Here is a 23,842-nt window from a genome sequence, read left to right as displayed (position 1 = left end):
GGCTAGAAAGTTCACACGTGCCAGGTCAAAGGCACTATCTAGAGTCAGTTCATGTTCTGCAAGGGATTTTGATTATGTGGCTTTCTTGACAGCTGCAACATCTAGATGATGAACTAAAATGGGTAGCCATGTTTGTCTATCTGTAGCAGTATAAAAGAGCAAGAGTCCAGTAGCACCTATAAGACTTAACAAAATTTGTGGTCAGGTGTGAGCTTTTATGAATCACGGCTCACTTCAGATATCTGTTAGTCTTATTTTGTTAGTCTTACTGGACTCTTGCTCTTTTCTAGATGATGAACTGTACGTGCCTGCTCCAGTGATGGGTTCTGAATTAACTTACAGGGCTCATCCAAAAGATGGCTGAGAAATAAATTTATTTTATAATGCTTATGTACAAATGCAGAATTTTTACAATTTTTTTCAGCAAATAGGTTTGGGATTGCTAGCAAGAAAAGATAGAACATAATCAACATGCAAGTGTCATTTGTGGGAGGGTGTCCATTATAACTTTGCCATCCTTGTCCTTAACTCTTACTCGACCAGAGGCATATTTTGTTTCTTGGCATCCATTAGCATATACAGTCTTGGTGGTGCCATCAGGATACTTGCGCCTCTTGAAGTGTGCTGTATGCAATTCTTCTTGACCATTGTTGAATTCTATAGTCTTGCTTCCATCCCTTAATAAAAATACATGAGCAGTCTTAAATTTTAACACAATTTCTTGCTAAATTCTACTGATCGCAGATGACCTGAGGATAGGTGAGCAGAAAGCAGCCACCACGTGACTATTCCTTATCTGAATACCTGAACCTTCTAAGTTTTTTTAAATTAAGGGCTACTGACTAGTACAGGCAGGCATTTTTAATATTTGAGGCCAACTTTTCTGCACGCTTGGCTTACTCCTGATTTTCTTAGGAATTGGTTTGAGTGTGGTTCTTCCACATATCTGCTCTCCCTTCGCATTTTTACAGTTGTGGAGCCAGCTTATTTTGATCTGCATGTGCCTTAAATAATCAGGATCTTTCAAGTGAGGGTGTTGTCATTGGTGGTATCACAGCACATGCCCCCTTTAAAAAAAATTTCTGTGTGCTTATAATGTTATTGATACATGGCTAAATTCCTTTTTTTTAAGACTGAAAATGAATAGATGGGGAAGTCTAAAAGAGGAGCAGCCCCCCCCCCCCCCCGGTCCAAACCAGAGAGCCTCGCCCATGCTGACCCAGAGCTGGGAGGCAGAGGCCAGCACCAGCAGGACAAACTGACCTCTGTAGGGATAGAGCCCAGAACAGTAGTTATGTGGTTTTTAAAATCTTGCTGCTTTTTCTGGCCCCAGAAGAGGCCACCCCTCCTCCCCAGGGTCCCTAGGTCTTTCACAATTGTTTTCCATTGTTATTTTCATAACATATTAACAATACATGCTGCAGATTCTCTGAATTCTCAGCTTACATTTTTTTAAAAAGTATCTAGCCCTTTCTCTTTCAGAGGCAAGGAAAAAGTCATCTCTACAATGGAATAGGGTAGAGACTTTTTTTAAAAAAAGCACGAAGTTCAGAGAACCTGCTGCATTTATTGTTACAACGGTAGATTGATATAACACTAAGAAAAATACAATTCAAAAACTGGGGTGGGGGTGGGAGGTGTGGTTTGATGATGATGAAACCTCCATTCATTGAAAAGTGGGTTGGAGGTGGGAGGGACAAACCAAACCTAAAGAAACATTTTACACAAGGGAAAAACTCAAAATTGGTTTCCAGAAAAAAATCAAAGGTAAAAGTGGTTTCAAAAGAACTGGCCAAAAATAAATGGGGGGAAAACAAAAAAAAAATGAAATAAAAACTCAAGGCAAAAAAATGCATGCAGAAATTGGGATGAATTGAAGCAGTATGGGGCCAGAACCTACAGAAAAAACCCATGTGGAAAACCACCTAATGAGCATAGAGATTTCTGTATTTTGATCACATCTAAAGATTTAATCACGGTGTGTAACAAGCAGTCCTGCCTTATTGGGGAGCTCAAGCGCCTACATTTTGATTCTCAGCTAGCTCAGGAGCCAGTGGAAAGGTGACAAGACAGCTGTTGCCAGAAAGGCTGCGCCTCAGTCTGGTTCCTCCTCAAAAATACTGTAAACGAATCTTCTTACGTATTATATTGATACAACTAGAAGCAATCTAAAATTTTAAGTTTCTTAAAGTAAAACCTTACTGCTGAAAACGGATAATGGTGCCATCAGGAAAAATGTTTTCTTCTTGACCGTCTGGGAATATGTTTTTTATAGTTTGGTCAGGGAACACAATCTCCTTCCTTCCATCTGGAAAGTACTTTTCTGCAATAATGATCACATGGAATGTCAGTGTTCAAACATACATTGTTTTTGGTTTATGTAGCATCAGTTGCACACAGCACTTTGCAGTTTAACAAAAAGTAAGAGTGAGTGTTGTACAGCGGTTAAACTATCATACTAGGATTTGGGAAGCCCAGGTTCAAAACCCCCCTCTGCCATGGAATCTTGTGGGACCTTGAGCCAGTCACACACACTCAGCCTAACCTACCTCGCAGGGTTGTTGAGGATAAAATGCAGGAGAGGAGAATGATGTAAGCTGCTTTGGGTCACCATGGGAAGAAAAACAAGGTATAAATGAAGCAAATGAAAAGTCATACTGTTTACCTATTTGGCCATTTGAGAAGTGTAGGACCTCTAAACCAGTGGGGTAGGTGGTGTGGGTAGTTTTCGCCTCAGCATAATAGTATATCTATGGAGAGTTCAGAAGATTGCCATTAATAGAACCATTTTACCATATATAATTCCTTGCTTATAATGAGTTGTTTGATACGTACCACTCTTTGGTCTTCTAGAACTTGTTTTATATCCCCATTGAAGAAGGTTACAGTGGTGGTCTTGCCATCACAGCTCACTTCTTTCCGTGTACCATTAGGGAAGAAAATAAGGTGGCTACCATCCTTCAAAATCTTTTCAACCTATTTTTTTTTTAAAAAAGGTAAAATAAAAGTGCGTTTCATAACACTCCTGCCTGATAGGTTGAAGTGTTTGAATGGGTTCCCCCACAGAACAGATAGTTCACTTGCTAAGTTATAATCTACAGCCAAAGGAAACATAAAGGGGCACATACACTTCCAGAGCCTTTAGCCAGTTTTGATGAAGAAAATTCACCTATTGAGATCCAGACCATGAAGCACAACTGAGGTCAGCATAGATATGGCTAAGGCATGTAGGTTACACACCAAGTGTGCAGTGTGAGCCTTGGGCTTGCACCCTCCCTTCCACACTTCAATAGTATTCACGGCTTCCATGAACAGGCCACAACAGCTATCCAAAAATCCTTTTTTCAGCATATAGATTTGTGTGTTCTCTGCTCATAACTCTCAGTTCACAATGTTTCTTACACAATAGGGAAAGGTTCAGAAACCCAAGACTCACGCACTCTGCTGGTAAAACCACAGACAAGGGTGGTTGTTTGTACCTGAACATTTAACAATGTATTGCAGTGTATGGGAAACTGCTGAGACTAAAAAAAAAAAAAAAGAATCCCCATTCTTTTTTTTTCTTTTTTTCTTTTACTTTTTTTTTTAATTTATTAATCCCCATTCTTTGTAGCTTAATAGGAACTCAATAATTTCAGTACAGAAGTTTAGGACTGAATGGAACTTGAAGAAACTGTCTACAATTTGGGGGTATGGTTTAAGCCACAATGGAAAGTCTATATTGAAATGGTATATAAACAGCTTTTGAAAGCCTGTATACTTTTAAGTTATGAAGATTATGCAAAACTATAAATGGTCCAAAAAGGACCTTCCCCACCTTCCTAGCACAAGTACAGCAATGTACTTTTTGTAAGTGTGCATGGTTATTGGCCGTTTCTAGGTGACCATTCTTTGTGAAAAAGGAAAAGGCGAGCCGCTCTGTTCTACAGTGCTGCCACTTACTGTGTTCCGGATTCACTTGAACGGAAAGGGTTATCTTACCTTTCCATCAGGATGACCGGCTTCTCTTTCTATTTCTTCTTCAGAATCTACGTAGACGGGAGTTGCTGTTGTTGAGGGTTCAACAGCTGTATTGCCAGGAAAATTCTGAAGTGGGAAAATAATCCATTTTCAGTACCTGGAGAAGCACCAAGTGACCACAGTATACCTGGAAATGCTCTGTCTGTCTAGATGAGGCATTACAAGAGCATATTGCTCTACCGTGGTGGTGTCTAAGCTCTCTCCTTTTCCTTTCAGCTTGTCTACCACAGAGCCCTGAGCACTGCAGTGTCTTATGGGACAGGTGCAAGATTTATAGCCAGTTCACATACAGCATTTGCTGACAGGAAAAAAATGTGCATGCTGGAGTATTCCCGTGTAGTTGTCTTAAGAAACCTGAAAGTTGCCTTTCAAGGAGGTCCATCTGTTATTGGTGATATTTTCACTAAGGAACCTCCAAGAAGCTCCAAGCTTCCTCTCAGAACACTGAAAACTACACCTCAACTATATAGCCAGATGTTTCCTTGACATCAGCTTAGTGCTTCTCACCTCAACAAATACAATGTAAACTATTGTACAGAAGAGGAGTAACATTCATAAATAATTTATTCTGTATGTTTAGATCAACTATTAGTAACAGACCGATACAGAGTAACTAGAAATCACTGGTTTCCCCTTCCAATGGAAAACAAGCTATCCTTGTCCATGTTCTGCATATGAGTAAGATAAACCAGTAGCATAATGTACAGTAGCTAAACTCTAGCCCCCACCATTCTTTAACAAAGAACAACTTACGACAGTTCCTATAACCTTATTGATATGAAAAATGATTGCACAGCTATCTCTCTACATATTTTTTATGTATCTCAGCTAAAAGAAGGTCTGTGCAGAGATAAAGGCAAACTCGGTACCAATACAAAGCATTGAGCTATTCTTTCAACACTGCAGTAATAATACAGTTACTTAGTACTTTGATGATACAATAGTCCCTTCAAAGTGGCCCAAATACCCTCTCAAATCACAAAAGGGGAACATGACAGTAACTTACTTTACTTGTTACCATAAAGGTCTTAGAAGAGTCTTCATGGGTAAATGTTGGGTTGTCCAAGCAACTCTCATTAGGTACAGCTGCTAATCTAGATCTTGCAGAGTGCCTGCCTGTTTCAAAAAGAGTTCAAAACATACTGGAGTTCTTAGGACTACAGGACAAAGATTATATAGACAGTGACCTAAACACGCTGCTTTTATTAGAAGGACCTTGTCCTGCCATATGAACCTACCCTGCCTCTTAGACCCTTGGGGTCTTGGCTGTGGTGCCACTACTTGTGTCGCCCTCCTTGGGGAAATCTGCTCATCATGGCCTCTGCTAGCATTTAGATGATCAGTAGAGGCCTGGTTGTGTAGAAACTTTCAGGTTTTTGAAGCCTGAAAGTTTCTGTGGCCAGGCTGATTTAGCTTTTACCTTTCTTCCTCGGATGTTAACAATTGCAATTTTAAAGAATCAGCTACTGGGGTTGTAATTAATCTGTTGTTGCTTAATTGGTTAAGACTTTTATTGCTTTCAGTAATTGTTGTTACCTAGTTTGTTAATTTTTTTACAGTAAAAAACAACTCTCCAATTTCCTGCAATTTGAAGCAAATTCATAATTTAAATACATTAAGTAATTTGAGCCCTACAAACAGTACCTGAGGTGTTAATGCCACATGCAGTACAGGTTTACACAAGCATTCCAACTGTGCTGGGAATGTAAGTGGAAAACATTTATTTAAAACCAATGGAAATCTGGAACAAGTAACTTTATTTTAGGTTGTGGATTCAGCCAGGAAGCTCTTGAACTCATAGACTGAATTAAAGAGAAAGAACCTTATAGTAAAAAGCCATTTTTATTTCTTGCGCCGTAACTCTATTGGATATGCTGTATTACAAATTGCACTGCAATTTAGGGCAGAGCTACAGATCAGTGGTTGAGCATCTGCTTTGCAAGCAGAAGGTCCCAAGTTCACCTAGAAAGATGAGGAATCAGTGATGTGAAATAATTGTACTGGAGAGCTGCTGCCTATCAGAGTAGACAGTTTTAACCTTGACTAACCAATGGCTGACTTAGTATTAGGCAGACACATGTAAAAATGCAACCGAAGGAAAGAGTCTGCCTGAAACCCTCAAAAGTCACTGATGGATTATATGGATCACTGATTTCACTAGTAGGCAGTCTGTAATTTCCCATATCAGGAAGCTAGTGAAAAGCTACTAGTTTTACATCTGCACTCGTGCATGAGAGACTGTCTCCTTAAAATGAAAAAAAAAATCACTAGTTCCCATGATAACTTTTTTCAAAACACTATCTGTAGCATCTTCCAGCTCTGGGTCACTAAGGAAAAGCTAGAAGCCAAGTTGGAAAGATAACTACTTTTTCAAGCAAGTAATGATGATTTCTCAATGAAAACATCAATTAGCACTTCAAGAGATTAATGCTGAATGCCTTAAGAAGGCCTCATTATTAAAGAGAGAATTTAATTCACAGCTTTCCTTGAGTGAAGCAGCATATCAAAACTAAGACATAACATTCAAAACTCCTGACCAAGGATTTGTTACAATGCAAAAGTAAAAATACAAAAACTATAAAACATACTACAGAAAACAGCCCCTCCCTCAGGATCTGCTTTAGCCTTCCAAACTAATGGTGAACTTGTCAATGTTCCCATTTAAAAATAATTTTGTAGCATTTCAGTCTTTAATTAGCATCTAAAATAAATCACCATGAGACCATCAACAAATCCAGTAAAGAGGGGACCCCTCAAAGATAAAAAATATTTCAATACATTTTGAGCATTAGACTGATTTTTAATCTTGTAACATTTAGATCAGTTTGTTTACAAAGTTGCAGTCTTAAATTTAGAGAGGAATAACTGCTTTCTACTACAATGCCGTACTAAAGATGGAGAGGTGGAGCATGTAAGACAGAAAATGAACCCATTTCCCATAAACAAGTCTTTGTACCTTCCGGAGGCAAATCATTTTTCCCATTTGTTTTGCTGCTCTTCTCCACTTGAGGAACTGAAGATGTAGTCTGAGTTTTTTGCAATACGGTTGGTATATGCTGAAAAAGAAGCAGCCCATTCATAACTTCTTAAAAATATTTATATCATCCTTTCTAAACCGCCCAATCTTGACCAATTTCTTGGAATGTGGGACTGGCCATGTGCTTTTCCTTAGGCAGAGAATTCTAGAGGAACAGCACCCTATGCTCCTCCTAATCTCTTAAAGCAGCCAAATCTTTAAAACAGAGTTCTCTGTTAAGGCGTTTAAATTATTCAGGCGACAGCCAAGAAAGAAGTTACCAGCGATAAAAGAAATTAGACAACCCTTCCCTGTTTTCCAGGCTGCTTTCATATCATAGTGGATGCAGTGTTGCACCCTTTACGAAATCCACCCTTTATAAGCAAAGCCTATGTAGACGGGGGGAAGGAAGGCAGCATTAGTGTAGCCTGATCTTGCCAGATCTTGGAAGCTAGGAAAAAACAACAACACCAGGGAACCAATTCACAATAGTTGTATATTCTGTATATCATATAAAAGTGCAAAAGTGCAGTAGTGCAATTGTACAGTTAATAAATTCACAATACAAAAATACACAATATGGTCATATTCAGTACACCTATCATTGAAAAGTCTTTGTCGTCCGTACAGTTCATTACATTCATTTAAAGTGCCAAGTGTCTTATTTTGATGGAAAGCCGAAGGTGGAGAGTCATAGAGAGGTGTTGTTATCATTCACAGTCCAATAATTTAAATTATTCAAAAAACGCCGACGGGGATGTGCAGGCAAGTACCATTAACCCGTTTCGTGAGTAAAAACTCACTTTATAACTAGGGGTTGCAGGAAAAAATCCAGATAACGCGATAGAGGTTCCAGGACTGAATTAGAGCCGGAAATTATAGGACGTCCGGGGGGAGGGTGTCCTGACTTGTGGATTTTAGGTAATGTATAAAAGACAGGTATTCTGGGGCTGGGGTTAATCAGGGCATCTCTGGTCTTTTTGTCTATCTCATTTTCCACCAACCCCTCATCCAAAACAATCTTGATGATCCGTTGGATGTGTGAAGTCGGGTTGATGGACACCCGCTTGTATTCTGTCTCAATATTAAGTTGTCTGGTACATTCCTGAACATAGTCACTTGTATTCTGTATGACAATGCCCCCACCTTTGTCCGCGGTCTTGATGACTATGTCTTTGTCATATTTAAGCCCCTGCAAAGCCTCCCACTCCAATTTGGAGAGGTTGTATCTTTTATGAACCCTTCCAGATTCCAATTTAGTCACGTCCCTTAGCACCACCCTTTCAAAACTATCTATCATAGGATCAGATACATTGGGACAAAACATCGATTTGTAAGTAACGCCCGTGGATGTTGGGGGGTCCCCCTGCCCAAAGAGGCACCCAAGTTTAATCAGCCGTATTAATTTGAAAAGATCCACCCTTGTCCGAAAAGCATTGTATTGGGGGGTGGGCACGAAGTGTAAACACTCACATCATGACTTTAAAGTCTCTGTCATTGAACATCTAGACCGTCCATACGCTTCGGATACAGGTAAAACACTCATGCAGTTGGAATCCAAATGGATTTTCCAACTTAACACTCTTTCACCGCATGGATTAAACTTAGAGATTGTCTACTCTTGTTTCCTATGAGAATTGTGATTCATTGTAAGTAGTGGAGTTCCCCCGGACCTTCCTCCAGCTGTAATTGGTTTAGATAGAACATTGATTGATTCGGCCCCAAATGAGAGATATATACACAGTCATTACCTAATCAATTATCTGTCCGTTAGCACCACCTCTTCATAAGCCATAGGAGAGCATAACTGGAGATTGTAACACATTGTAAGTGAACATGTATTTGATTTTTAAATGTATCTTTATATGTAATATTATGTATGTATTTGCTGATTGCATTTTATTTTTACAGTGTGTCCAGTCCGAATTCTTTCATGCCCAGGATGAAGTGAGTTTTTACTCACGAAACGGGTTAATGGTACTTGCCTGCACAGCCCCATCGGCGTTTTTTGAATAATTTAAATTATTGGACTGTGAATGATAACAACACCTCTCTATGACTCTCCACCTTCGGCTTTCCATCAAAATAAGACACTTGGCACTTTAAATGAATGTAATGAACTGTACGGACGACAAAGACTTTTCAATGATAGGTGTACTGAATATGACCATATTGTGTATTTTTGTATTGTGAATTTATTAACTGTACAATTGCACTACTGCACTTTTGCACTTTTATATGATATACAGAATATACAACTATTGTGAATTGGTTCCCTGGTGTTGTTGTTTTTTCCCTGCATTTGACGTTCCAGGGTTGCCCGTATTTTTCCTCCAGATCTTGGAAGCTAAGCAGGGTCAGTACTTGGATGGGTGACCACCAAGAAAGACTCTGCAGAGAAAGGCAGTGGCAAACCAGCTCTGCATCTCACGTGCCTTGAAAACCCCTTGCTGGGGTTACCATAAGTTGATTGCGAATTGACGGCACGTACACTCTCAGAGACTGGGCCAAAACAAAAGACAAACAAAAAAAGATCCCAGAAACAGAAGCCGCAGCCAGCACTGTGCTGTTACATTAGGAAAACCAAAAGAAATTGGAGAGTATAATCACATTTGAGAATTAGTTCATGAACTCTTAATTGCCTCAAAATAACCTATAATCAATTTTCCCTTGAAAAGCCGGAGCAATTTGCAGCGGAGTGAATCTCCTCCCCTTTGCCCATCTAGATAACAGCAGGACATATGTGAACAGATTGGTAGGTAACCTTAGAACACAACTGCAAGTACACCACCACAGTGATAATCACAGAGCAATATAAAAATCATAGAAACTGAAATGTGAGAAGTTGTTAATCTAGACTCTGAAGTCATAAAGCTCTGTTCTTTCGGCTTTACTCTTCAGGATACTCCCACATTCACTTATCTGCTCATACACCCCCTCTCCCCAACCAGCCAGTCTGGCAATGGCATTGCATATGAGGAGCCAAGAGTCTTTTAAATTTAAGCCAGCTTGGATCACAACAGAACTAAGATGTGCGGTTGGTTTGCATCAGGTTATCCCTCTGAGGCAAGTTTCAAGTGCCTGTAAAGGTTCAAAGAAGTGAAATGTAGCATATTTATTCCCCAGTCAATTAGAAATGATCAGAAAAGAGAACTTACTGCAGTCTCTGTTGTTTTTGAATAGACCCCACAGCTGTCAACTTTCCTATTGTTTGCAGATTCCCTCTTCCAGGCTTCTAAACGAAATCTTTCCATAATTTTGATCTCTTCTCGTAGCTGCCTATTCTCTCCGGTTAATGCTTCTATCTGGTCTCTAAGACGCATGTGGGTGGTTGACCATTTTGTTTCTCTCCGTTTTAAATCTTCCTGCAAGGTTGCAACCTGCTGTTTCAGAGCCTTAACAAAAAAAAGTTAGCATATGAGCTAATTATTTTCCTATTTCATTAAAATATACAAACTGGAAGGGGGTGACCCTCTATGGCAGTGCATGCTTTAGGACTCGGAACACCGTGTGCTTTGTGCCCCTTCTGAAAAAGTCAAGGGTTGGAAGACAGAGGGGACCAGGGCTCTACTTAGTTTGAATCTGTCACTCCTCCCTCGCCTTCTGAAGCTAGAAGTTTCCCAGGAAGAGAGACAGGGCAGAAAAATCCACTTGCGGTGCTCTTCTGTGTCACCTGCAGTAAGGTAAAGGGATCCCTTTGTGATTCTGATGGCATGCTGCTATTGCATGTCTTGAAAAGTTTAGCAGGAGGAAGTTCAGCAGGATTCTATCCAACTCCAGGAAGCAGTCTACACTATCATACTTCTCAAGACTGACTTCATTCAGACATCGCAATCAACTCTGGTTTGACCAAATCCCAGCCAGTTGTAATGCCTGAATGCAAGACAGTCCAATAAATAGAGTTGTTCAGTTGTCACCAAACCAGGATTATAGGCTAGGGTCTGTAGCTTGACAGGTACTGTAATTACCTATAATACTGATGTTTATCTGTAGGGTTTTATATTACAGGGCTGGGATTAATGTGGTTTTATGTATTATATATTATGTAAGTTTTGTTTGGATTTTATTTGATTTTTATTGTTTTGTTGATTTTAACTGATACAATGGCAAACCACCCCGTAACAAAGTCTGCCAAGAAGACATCGTGATGTGATGTCCCCCCATAGGTCAATAATCATTCAGTGCTTGCACAGGGGACTACCCTTACCTTTTAATTGACTGATGTGAACCGCTTTGAGTTTTTGACCAGAGAGAAGTGGTATAAAAAATAAATAAATAGCTGGTTTGTTAACCACAGTTTGTAGTAGTGGAAGTGTCTGAATTCACAAACAAGATTTCCCTGAGCCACTCTGCCTTTTGCAGCTGCCTGGCCACAGGGGCAGCACTGTAGGGGCAGAGCACTCCCTGCAGGGAGGAAGAAAGGAGAGAACAACTGGGGATTTACGCATAAACCAGGATTTGTTACTGATATCTGGTAGGTTAACCAGAACTGGTTGCATAAATCAGGATTTAAACTCTGGTCTGCTATGTCTGGAGTGATCTCCCACTTTCCTGCTCCATAAATCTTTGACTCGGGGGCAAGGCAGGCGGACAGTCAGCATGATACAGGGATTGTTATAAGCTAATACGTTAACGTTTACTTTTAATGAAATAAATTACTACTACTGGTGGTTGGGTGACCAAAAACAGACCACCTCTGACAGAACTGAATCCAGTAGTTCTGTACAATAGCAGTCAACAATTTTTTTCAAATTAAAAGCAAGCAAAAGGATGTTCAAGACTTTCTTTGTGCAGCTATCATTTTGCAATATATTATTTATTATTTTGCAGTTATGAAAAACATACCTCAGAACATCAAATTAACATTTGCTGAGTGTATTCCTGTGAGGTTCTCTTAATCAGGTGTAGGTTTTTCCCTTATAGTTACCTGAATTTCTTCACGCTCTTTTTTATCTGGAATGGCTCTGGCTGCCAGTGCATACTTCTCAAAAACTTTACGTTCTTTTTGCAGTTTTCTTGTTTCCTCTTTTTTCATTTCTTCTATTTCAGTCAGTTCCTTTGCTTTCTGTTGTTCAAAATTGGCAACTTCTTTCCTGAAATTTAACTGCATGTTAGCCTGTCTCACACATCTTCTAAGTTTAAAGGACTCGCCTTTCAAAACTTATGTGATGTAACTTATTACCCCTTAAAAATTTCACCAACCCAATATATTCAAAGAGAAAGCCTTCTAGGGCATAACCTACCAAACACTGTTTCTATGACTCCTCATGGGATGCAAGAATCATCTTTTGAATCAGTTAACCAAGAACAGGCAAAAATATCTTCAAAAGTTGTCTACAGTACACCTTGGCCAGAAAAAGCGGTAATTTCGATACTCATTAGTGCTCATGATATGGAAATTAAATCAGTTGTTGAAAGACCATTGCAGCTATCAGAAATAAGGAAATTGTCCTTAGAAAATGCTGCAATTCATCCCTAGCAATTCATCTCCAGGTTGGATTTGGGTACGACTGCCCTCAGCCCCAGCATGGTCCTGATTCTGTCCTGTATCCTATCATTCCACTAAGCAAAGTTTGAAAGCTTCATCCAACTTTAATGGCTCTTCCTTCAATGGAAGAGCCAGTAAGTCAGAAGAAGGGTCCTTAGGCCCAAGGGAGTGCCTGTAGCATAAGGCAGGATACCATCCACTATGTACTTGATAGTACAATAGCATGATAGCATATATTGTGTATAACCAAAGGCCATTACAAACATACAGGAAACATGAATCATAAATAATGCCGCTAAAATAATTAAATCTAAAAAACATTTCAGCATGTGGATACAATTTTGCTCATACTTTCTTGCCTGCCAAAGCAAACAGCAACACTCTGTATGAAATGAGCATCTATTATGCACTTGTTATGCACAGAGCGTCCATTATGCACTTCCTATGCACATAATGCACAGAGAGCTGCTGTAGCACAGTGGTTAAGTGGTTCGGCTGCAAATCAGCACCCTACTGGTTTGAATCCCACTTCTGCCATGAGCTCTGCAGGTGGCCTGGGTAAGCCACTCCTCTCAGCCCCAGCTCCTGGCTGTGTTGGGCTAGCTGAGTTTTAAGTAGCACAGCCTTGTTGTAAGCTAACCATCTTCAGACCAAGAACTCAGACTCCAGAGAAGTTACCTGAGGTTTTTCAAAGAATTCTCTTGTTCTTCTCGAAGTTTTGCTAGGGATGCATTTTCCATCCTGAACCTTTCAATTTCTGTTTCCAATTCAACAAGCTTCTCTCTCAAAAGCTGGGATCGAGCAGTGTCTAAGAGGGAAGAGATTCACCACGTTGGATACACATCAGACAGAGTCAAGCAGTAATATTTTGCCTACCATCTCTAAGCAGCCTGTAGACCAGTTTTATAACTGATTATGCACACCTTTGACTTTGGGTAAAGATGTATCATTGAGTCGCTGTGAAACTGGAAACAAATCCAATAAATGGGGTTCAACTAAAGATTTCTTGGGGTTAGTAAGCTCGAAGAACACTCCACAAAATGTTCCTATTGCTCCATTTTAATGAACAGGAATCACTTTAAAAACACAAAATGAATTCAATAGCCTGTGTGACTGAGGGGTTGACAATTTGCTTTGATTCAGTGGGCTGGATCTTATGATTCGCTTCAACTAAGCTGGATCCTAAGACTCTCTTCCATTAAGTCTAATGGGCAGCAAAGAAAAAAGGGAGGCCTGCCTTCCCCTCCCCAAGAACGGCAGCATTGAAATTGGCAAGTTCTGTAAGTGACACTCCCTCACCCACCCCACAACAGTACGGCAGAGGAAGGCAAGGCTAATTCTACCTCCAAGCATGACCTGTTAAAGTGAGGTGAATTTCACTGGTATTGAGTTCTGGGGATGAGATACTGGGGGGGGGGGGGGCAGGCAGCAATAAAATACCCAGAAGATAATGTAGTATCAGGAGAGGCAGATCCTATCAGGCTACGTTAACTCAAGTGCCGGGGGAACAGCATTGAGCCAGACTCTTCTGTAGTAGAGCAGCCATCAGAATCCTTGCTGAGCGAGGTAATTAGCAATGGATACAGTTTCTGGCAAAGCACATTGGGCTGATCACAGAAATGTCCTTCCTAAATCCATACATTTTGACAAAGATCACTATAAAAATCTTCCAATGAACCTAAGCTGAAATTACATGCAGCTGCATATATTGCTCCAATTACCCTCAACTGTCCCTCCTATGAGGTTGTAAGCTTTTTGAAGCATGAATCACCTTGCTTACTCTGCGCAAAAAAAAAAAAAGGAAACAGATGGTGAAACAATGAATCTGTTTTGTTTACATGTACTATTATCAATTCAACATACTAATCTCTTGACTTCAAGCCATTACATCATTTTACGTATTTAAAATCATATGCACATGTTTTTTTTAATGCTTAAAATTTTGAAGGGCAATAAATTGTCAGATTAAATGCTACCTAAAAATCCCAAACCAAATATAGGTTCCCATAATTGCCCCGTTCCATAAGAAATCGCAACTCAACATCAAAGCTCCCACTTGCAATGCATATTATTCATACAGTCTGTGGGGACATGTATGGGGGTGGTCACTATACACAATGCTCAGTTGGCTTACTCTCACTTACCTGTGGGTTCTCCCTGGCCCATGTTGGGTTTACTATCAGGCTTTTCATATGCATCGCCCTTCTGCTTGAGCCTCAGGGAAGGGAAGAGCTTCAGCATCAGATCTGTTGTAGGAGGTGCCGTTACCTCGCTATTTGTGATACTCTGCTTAGCCAAAACTTCCCCCTTCTTCACTGTAGCAATCTTCCTCTTTATCGCCTTATCCAGGAAGAACGCCTCACTCCAAGCAGAATGATCAGTGGATGGAGAAGCTTCGATAGCCACTTCGCTGCTTGGCGTTTGAGCACACAGTCTCCCATGCTCTTCAAAGTCAGACCACGATCTCTCGTCATCAAACTCAATCTTATTCCTATTTGCACTGCATACGCTTTGAGATTCAAGGGCTTCATCAGCAATTATTTCACTAGATAGGTTGTTGGTAAGATCTTTTTCCCGCAAATCAAGATTGGCACCCCTGCTTGTGCCTTTATCTTGTCCTTTGCACTCAGAGAATTCTGGACTATCACCTCTACTATTCAAAGCAAGTGCTTTGGCTTCCTCTCTTGCAGGTTTTATGGTAGTTTCAAATTCTTCCTCTGAGTCAGAAGTTGCCTCGCTGCTTCCATCAGAGTCATCTTCTTGAAACTGAGTGCTGGGGAAAGCCCAAAGTATTTTCGTATCAATTTTATTTAGATGATCCTTTAATGTGACTGTTGCCTGCGCTTCAGCAGCTGGGCCTCTATCCCTCTCCTTGCTCCCTTGTTGGGAAGCAAGCTCTTCTCTCTTATTCACTTCTGCCACACCCAGCACATCAGGCCTTTGCTGTGGCGGCCCTGATTTGATAGGAGTAGAAGACATTCTGTGGCCTGTGGAAATCTGCTGACCTTGATCCAAGATCTTTAGGATAAGTGAGGAATTGCTAGTGAAAGATATTTCATCAGCTGCTTGCTCTAGAAACAAAAATTCATCTAGTTCAATTTTTTCTTTTTCGTTTTCTGTATCCCAGTTTTCTAATTTCTTCTGGAAAGACAGTTCAAATGACAGCTCTGAGTCCTTTTCAGAGCAATCCGTATGATGTTTGGGATGAGAGAACGACCGGCTCGACTTGGTGGGTGACTTAGGAGTTTCCCCAGATAACTTGCTGCCTGCTTCGTTCAGCTTCACAAGTTCCATTATATCTTCTTTATTTTTCTCTGTCCCGAGAGAGTCCTTCAGTGGTCCGAGTTTCTTTTCAGTGGGGTTTTGTCTTGTTGACAGAGGGATAGCTTTCCCAACGCAATTCCTGTTTATTGTTGTTTTCTGAGCAAGAATTGCAGAAGCCTTCTTTGATTTAACACGCTGGTTACCCTTTTTAAGCACTGAGTTATCAGAAACAGTTTCTTTATTTAAAGGAGCAATTTTCCGGTGAAGCTGTGGCTTGTCAGCTTTAACCATGTTGCTCACTTCTGAAGTTTTGGGATGAAGAGCTGTTTTGTTTTCTTTTTGCTTAGCTACTTTAGACTTAGTGCCAGTAAACCTAGTTAAGCCTTCACCCCGTTTTAGAAAGGGCTGTTTAGGAACTGCTTGCTGACAAGCTGATCTTCCAACATCCTAAATTAAAGTTAAAAACATAGATTTCAGACTTTTTCCAAATAAAGCATATTTGGCTGGATCCAGTAATCTGCCAGTGCAAGGACAGAAGATCTCACCCATGTTCCCTGCCCTCTACCATCCTTCCCAACCCCAGGAAAGCTTATTGCTGGGGTTGCAGGGCCCACACAGCCATGCAGGTTGAGAGGTTGCAGTGGGGAGAAGGGAAATTGCAACAAGCATGTGTTTGTCTCTTTCCTCTTCCCACTGCAGCTTCTTGAGCCATATGACTATGCAGGTCCTGCAACCCCAGAAGTAAACTTTTGCTGGATCTGAAAAGACTGCCAGAACATGGGAAAGTTCCACAACCGTTGGCCCCTACCACTGACTGATTGCTGGGTCAATATAGAGGGAATGATGTACCACCCAAGTACTTTTAAGGCATTCTAGGTATGTGCAGTTTTATATATTGCATCAACTCAAAGTGAGACTCTGATAGATTAAAGCATAGACTTGACCTCACAATCATGAAACTAGAGAATTTCATATCGTGTAGAAAAACCAGAACAGTAGTATCTTTAACAACGTAACCTTTCTATTTCCTTTTTGGCTCAACCGCTGTTCTTCCAATCGTATCTGCTCTTCTAGCAATTCTTCAAATGTCAGTTTTCTCTCTTGAATACTAGTAGGAATAGGCCTGTTTCAAGAGATCAAAATTTTATTGTCAAATCTTGTCATGAAATGCATTAAAATAAAACCAATGCCTCTGTATCCAGAGAACTGTCCTGATAGTTTCATTTAGGACTAAGCCTTCAGTTTTCTAAAAGCATAACATCTTGCGCTACAGTAGTTTACTTTACTTGAGCCTACTGTATGCACGCAATATAAAGACACCATTTTGCATGCGAAACCTTTCTCACCTTTCCTCTGCATTAAGAGTTTCCAAGCACTTCCGTCCGGTCAGATTTCTAGATGTCTCTCTGTTCCCTGGGCTTTTGCTGTTATTGCTTCCATCTGTACTTCCTGCCAGATTTGGTTCTGGAGACCTACTGCTTCCTCCTGTGAAATAAAGAGAACTGCCATTTTCCAGGTGGTATGAAAGCTGCAAACATCCAGTGGAGAAATGACAAGTGAATGCAGAGGAAGGAAGAACTGAGTTGTGGGGAGAAAGATATACAAATGTCCTTCTTGAGCTAAGATAAGTAGTTGCCCTATAGCCAGGCTGTTACCAGTTTCTCTCCATTTTAGCTGTGTGGATACAGTGCCACATAATTTGTGTGTGTCAAGTGCTGTCAAGTCACAACTTATTTATGGCAACCCCACCAAGGGGCCTTCATGGCAAGTGCAAAGCAGAGGAGGTTTGCCATTGCCTTCCTCTGCAGAGTCATCCTTGGCAGTCTTTCATTCAAGTACCAACCTTGCTTCTCTTCTGAGATCTAATGAAATTGAACTATACCATGCTGCCTTCCCTCCCACCACATAATTTAAAGGTCCTCGAATTTTATTTATAGACAACCTATCTCACTGAGACTCAACATAGATTACACAGTGTAAGTCAATATGATCAGTGGTTGGGACTTCAATAAACAATACAACTGGGTAGGGCTAGCAGAAATTAGGAAAAAAAGAAGAAAACCAAATATAGAGCCGAAACAATGATGAAACACAACATAAGCAATTTGACATGACATGTTAAACAATGCACAAACTACCCAAAGCATCTCTCTGAGCCATTTCTTACAGCACAGCCCCATCACCATTATAAAAAGTCCTCCTGAATAATTCAGTTTTGTATGGTTTGTGAAAAACTAGGAAAGTGGGAGCTTTCCTGACCTCTCCTGGCAGGCCATCCCATAATATGGAGACCACAACAGAGTATGTATAATTATTGATGTTGCCCCTTTCCAGGGTGGCACCTGCAGAAGGCCACGTTCAGGTAAGTGAAGCTGCCATAGTGGACTACAGGGAGAGAGACGGTCCTGTAGATATGAGGGACCAAGGGCATGAAGGGCTTTGTACGTGATAGCTTGAATGAGCTGGTAACTGATAGGCAGCTAATGGAGTGGCTGCAGAATAGAAGCAATGTGTATGCTTTGCCTAGCTCCTGATAATAATCAAGCGGCAGAGTTCTGCACCAACCGGAGTCTCCAAGTTGACTTTGACTGTGTAGACTTCACTCTTGATGTTACCATGGTGTAGAGCCTGGTAGCCATATCAGCTGGCTGGCCTTCAGTTTGCAAGAGCTGGGCAAGGCTGTTAATGATGGGATGTTTTGGAGGTCATTAATTCATAGGTTCACCATAAGTCAGAAGCAACTTGATGACATATACACACACACACACGCACACACAATTTGCTTGCACCGTGGAGACAGTGGCTGCATGCTGAGGAGCCTGTAGGCTCCTCAGCATGAACTCCTCCCCTTTCTATACATACACACCCCTAAACACACAGCGCAGTGGCCCAGTATCAGAAAAAGAGATGTCTGTAACATGCCTGCCCTATCCTTGGAATGGATGAGGGGAACTGGATTGTGACCAATATAAATAATAATCATTTGTACTCTTTCTTTCCAAGTGCATTTTGTGTATATTCTCAGTAATCCTTTTCACCACCCTGTAAGGTAAATTCAGTAACCTGGTTAAGGAAAGGCCACAAAAGCAAAGCCACAAAGGTTTTTTAAAAATAAAAATTAAGATAGAAATTTGTGTACCTGAAATGGAAGTGTGGTCTAAAACTTCCAATTTGTTCTGCGTTTCTAATGGCCAGTTCTCATAGGAAGGATCTGCAGAGGATATTCCTTTTGGTATTTGGTCGTTTAACATTTGCAGAGAATCCGTTTGTCCAGCAGGAGAAACACAAGACCCAAGGTCCCGGGGAACACCATTTCCAACGCGACAAGGTGGGAAATAAGGCGTAGGAGACAAGCGAGCTGATTGACTATACTGTTGACTCATGTCATTTTCTGTAACGGCAATGCATTAAATGCAAAATAATTATTATAATAATATCTATTATATTTGCATGCCCCATCTCTGTGCATTTAGCTAATTATCTTTGATCAAGAAAAGCCTTAAACTCATAGCACTGTAAACATACACTTAAGACCATCAAAGCAACAAGAAACAGATGGAAAGGAAAGCTGGGCCTTGAGGTGAGGAGGATTTTGGTATTTTAATGGTATGCATTCAACTGCATAACTAGTAGCTATTTTGTTTAGCTTATAATAGCACAGTACACACCATTTTAAATATTTGCCATGTTATCTCATATTAATCAAGCTCAGGATTCTAATTGTAAGTACTACATCTCTTGTAGGAACAAGAATGCAAAGCTTGTAACTGACCAAAGAACAATCCACTAACGATGTATAAGTGGCCCACAAAGAGCTCAACAAGCCTGCTGTTTTAGCTGCCTGTCGGCACAGAGGAGGCAGGCCACAGTATATGGATAGAGGGCTGGCATAAAGTTTGATAGGTCACAGGCTGTGCAAGCCTGTTCCAGAAATATAACCCATCTCGAGGTATTTTACAATTTATTTTACAAAAAAGCTTTCCATAAAGCATTTTGAAGGCTCCTATCAATATTACAAAACAAATGATACAGGACAGATCAAGTGTGAATAAGCATCACCTTATTTATAAACATAAAACATGTTTTTAATGAAAATGCATCTCAAAAGCACAATAAAACTGTTATTAATATTATATCACACACACACCAATAGCCGTATCCTCCACAACATTTATTCCATGCCTAGAATGTAACTTGAGAGCAATAATGGGCTGCAATCTTAAGTATGCTTTCCTGGGACAAGCATACTTAAATATCTTAGATCTTAAGTATGCTTTCCTGGAACAAGTCCCCTTAAATAAAATGGGATTTACTTCCAAGCAGACCTGCTTAGAATTGCTCCCACTATATGGGAAAGGCAGTGCAGTGCGGTGGTTAGAGGGTCAATGAAATGACAGAGACTCGGATGCAAATCTACACTCAGCCATGAAGCTCAGTAGCAGTGCAGCCATGAGCAGAGCCACACCCTGGACTTCAATTGGCTTGGAAGAGAGTAACTCTGCACTGAATTTCATTGTAGGTAGGCTTGCCAACAGGCCTGGAGAAAAATGTCAAGTCTCTTTATTAGAAGCTTAAAGTGTGGGAATGAAGAGCGGAAACTTTTCATGGCATGAAAGTATATAACATCACTTGGTAAATACCATTCCATTAAGCCTCTGTTAAATACATGACATTTTTCTTCAGATCTGTTGACTGACTACCTTAACTGTAGACAACCTTGGGCCAGTCACTCACTCTCAGCTTGATTTACCTTACCCATACAGAGATAAAATAGAAGAGTGACTATGTGCATAGCCCTGAGCTCTTGGGTTAAGAAGCATATACCTAGGAGTTATTAGGTATAAAGCTATGCAGTCAGTATCCCAGTAAGTTCTAACTGAGAAGCGTAAGAGCAGTTTGCAAGAGCATTCTGGTATGGTAAACTGCAGTATGGAAATCAAGCCAATATTGAGTATTCAATATTCCTGATTGAATACTTTCATCCCAAAGTATCCTCATATACGTAAAAGCAATGAACACACAAAATATTTAACAAACTTATTCTCTGCCTATTGAAACTGTAATGAACTTCTAAAGGCTTTCCCCATCATTTCCACTCACCAGTGTGTGCTTGCTGCTCAGAAACCATAGAAAGTAGTTTCTGTTGCTCTTCCATTAGCCTTTGGATTTGCTCCATTTGTTGCCTTTTCAGCTCTTCTTGCTTGAGCTGCTGAAAGCCTTTCAGCTTTTCGAGCACAAAAAGGGAGGTATAATTTTGAAAATCAACATCAGCACAACCAGCATAATACAATACGCATAAGAAACAATTTACAAACAAGATTTAATTACACTGAAATCTTAATATATCCCAGGTCTACCATATACCATTTGAGCTACTTGATAAGATTATTAAGCAATCAGAATCAAGGTAGGCAAGGTATGGTCCAAGATCCTGGCACAGCTGGTATGTACTGAAATCTCAGCCCATATCAGGAATCACAGCCTCTACTTGCTGCCAGAGCCCAAGTTAGACGCAGTTGTTTTATAAATGTTTCCTTGACAAGGGACAGATCCAACTGCTTCTATTCACTGTATCAGGGACACTACTCTAAAGAAGCACGGACTATCAATATCACAGTTGCAGTTATCACTTCCAAAAGATCAGCCTGCAAGAAGCCTCCAGAAAATACAAAGTCAAAAAGAACAAGTTTCAGTTAGTGCTCCTTTTGTTTGGACAAACAAAATTCCTGAAAGAAGTGAATCCACTGCTAGTGTTGAACCAGATGCAGCAATACAACCCACAATCAAGAAGCATCTTTGAACTACCTTGCAAAGGGGGTGGCAATAAGAATCCACATAGTACAATACAAACGGGATATACCCCAAGTGCCTCATAAGCCTCCCCCCTTTCAACATAGATGTACATCCAACTGCATTCTGACCATGCAGTTCCCAATGCAGTGTCAGAATACACGTACAGAAGCTACTTCCTAGCATCTCTCCCCAACAGGGTAATTTTATTTGAACAAATCCAGTATTGGTACAACAAAATACATCTCAATCACAGGCACGTCAGTAGCATCAGTACTTGCTTGCAGTATTTTAAGCTCTTGGGCTTCTGATTTCTGCCTGCCAAAGTGCAAAAGTTACTCCTCACTGCCTGCTTCTGCTAAGTGAAAGAGATTGCATACCATATCTTTTCTGCACATGCAAGACATAGCATAAGATCTTTTTTCTGATAACATTTCAAAACCAAATAAAATCAAATAATGTGAATGTTGTGTTGTACATTCCACACTATCACTTTGCCCCAAAAATGTATTGAAGCGCACTGAATTGCTGCAGACACTACACCGATTGTACATAGAACTGTGCTAAATACGTTCTCCTTTCTGGAGATACATTATTGCATCTAACCCACTGAGATGACATTGGCAATGCCATCATTGATCATAGCAGAAGGATGTGTTAAGTAGGTCATTAAGCAAAACATTTTCCTAATTAAAAATAGGCCAAGACTCTTCAGCAGGCCTACACAGGCTGCAATACACCACATACATGCGCTTCACCAGTCACATACTAGCATCCTATCAGATACTCTAAAGATGCTGGGTTTTACAGTCCAGAGAGTCATCAAGAAACAAGCACTTGTATCAAAGCCCTTATGGACTGCATTCAGCTTAGTTGGTTACAAGTTCACCAGAGTGTCCTGTGAATTCACCAATGCTTTCTTCCTTGACAGAAGTGATACTAATGCTGCCCAACACAGGCAAGTTTTTACCTGCTCAAGCTTCTGCGTTAGTGGCTCATTGCAACATCCATCCTGCATATCATCCAATCGACTATATTCAAAATTATGTTGCAGGGCTTCACGCTGGGCTGAACCTTCTTTAACCATAAGCATTGATTCCTTCTTAGTCAATGAAAGCGGGAAAAGCATTTTAGCCCCATCCAACTTTTCTTCACAAGACTCCAAGACTTCTTCCCCATGGAGAGAGTCTGTAGTAAGAGAAGCACTGCTTGAACTATGTAGTGAGTTAACTGCAAAACTCGAGTCGTTTTCAACATTGATTGCACGAGTGGTTTTCAAACTAAGGAAAGGAGGATTTAATATGACTCCAGCCCGAGAAGCACTGGACATCCAATGAGCTGCTAAATTTTCTTCCCAACTGAGATCTGCAGAGGTGACCATCTGGAAAATCTGATTACAATCCAAATTGTAACTTCTGACAAATCCCAACAATTTGGTATCTGGCTTTTAGAACCTGCATGGGGTGGAGAAGAGAAAAGGAAAAAAAGGTGTCTCTCTCATACATATCAGAATCCACATTTTATAAAAGAGCAAGATTTGGGTACAGGATCACCTTAAAGACCAACCAGATTTCTAGGGTATGAGCTTTCAAGAGTCAAAGCTTCCTTCTTCAAATACGTGAAGTGGAAGTACATAGGGTTTTATGCAGCCAGAAGATGGGAAGGGTATTTAAAGTAAAGGTGTAAGGTATAATATTATTAGCTTTAACTCTCGAAACCTATACCCTGGAAGTTTAGTTGGTCTTTGAGGTCCTACTGAACCTGAATCTTGTAGACCAATATCTGAACCCACCTGAAACACGTTTTAGAGAAATATGTTGTGCATACAGTTTCTTTCTATACCTGGTCACGGGAAATTTTACATTTCCTCACAACTGCGTGAGAGGAAACGCGAAACATGATTCCTGCCTCCTCAGCGTGCCACATGTCCCTCACAGCCCCCCTCACTCACCTACTTATCGGCCCCATCTCTGTAGGGCGACAGCCGCCAGACCTTTTACAAACCTACCGCCGTCCTCCGAGCTCCCAGCGCCACAGGCTGAACAATACAGGTAGCAATGCACCTTGGGAGTTGTAGTTCAACATCGGCCACAGTCTTCGGTTACTGGCTCACTTAGAACTACAATTCCCAGAAACAGCAAGGGAACGAAAGGACGTTACATAGGCTTGGCTGGTAAATACAGCGCTGATCGCTCCAAAGCGGTGACGGTTGAAGGGCGTTTCCCTCAGGTTGTCAGTCGAGTGAGGCCGGTTTTGCCTCGAGG

General features: G+C 40.7%; 1 protein-coding gene across 1 annotated transcript; it reads right to left on the bottom strand.

The window, feature by feature from the left end:
• Positions 1 to 381: 381 nt before the first annotated feature.
• CENPJ (centromere protein J) lies at positions 382 to 23,606 on the bottom strand. Its single transcript, XM_054974069.1, has 17 exons — positions 23,530 to 23,606; positions 22,549 to 23,032; positions 20,886 to 21,012; positions 18,928 to 19,191; positions 17,135 to 17,273; positions 16,806 to 16,911; positions 14,669 to 16,235; positions 13,203 to 13,332; positions 11,964 to 12,129; positions 10,195 to 10,431; positions 6,977 to 7,076; positions 5,027 to 5,136; positions 3,982 to 4,086; positions 2,836 to 2,976; positions 2,666 to 2,750; positions 2,203 to 2,323; positions 382 to 677 (listed from the first exon to the last, which is right to left on the bottom strand). The coding sequence occupies exons 2-17, from the start codon at positions 22,957 to 22,959 to the stop codon at positions 467 to 469; spliced, it is 4,020 nt and encodes a 1,339-aa protein (XP_054830044.1). The 5' UTR covers positions 22,960 to 23,032; positions 23,530 to 23,606; the 3' UTR covers positions 382 to 466.
• Between the last annotated feature and the right edge of the window lie 236 nt (positions 23,607 to 23,842).

Source organism: Eublepharis macularius, chromosome 3 (genome assembly GCF_028583425.1).
Source record: "Eublepharis macularius isolate TG4126 chromosome 3, MPM_Emac_v1.0, whole genome shotgun sequence".
NCBI classification, from domain to species: Eukaryota; Metazoa; Chordata; class Lepidosauria; order Squamata; family Eublepharidae; genus Eublepharis; species Eublepharis macularius.
This window is presented reverse-complemented; position numbering and strand designations above follow the sequence as displayed.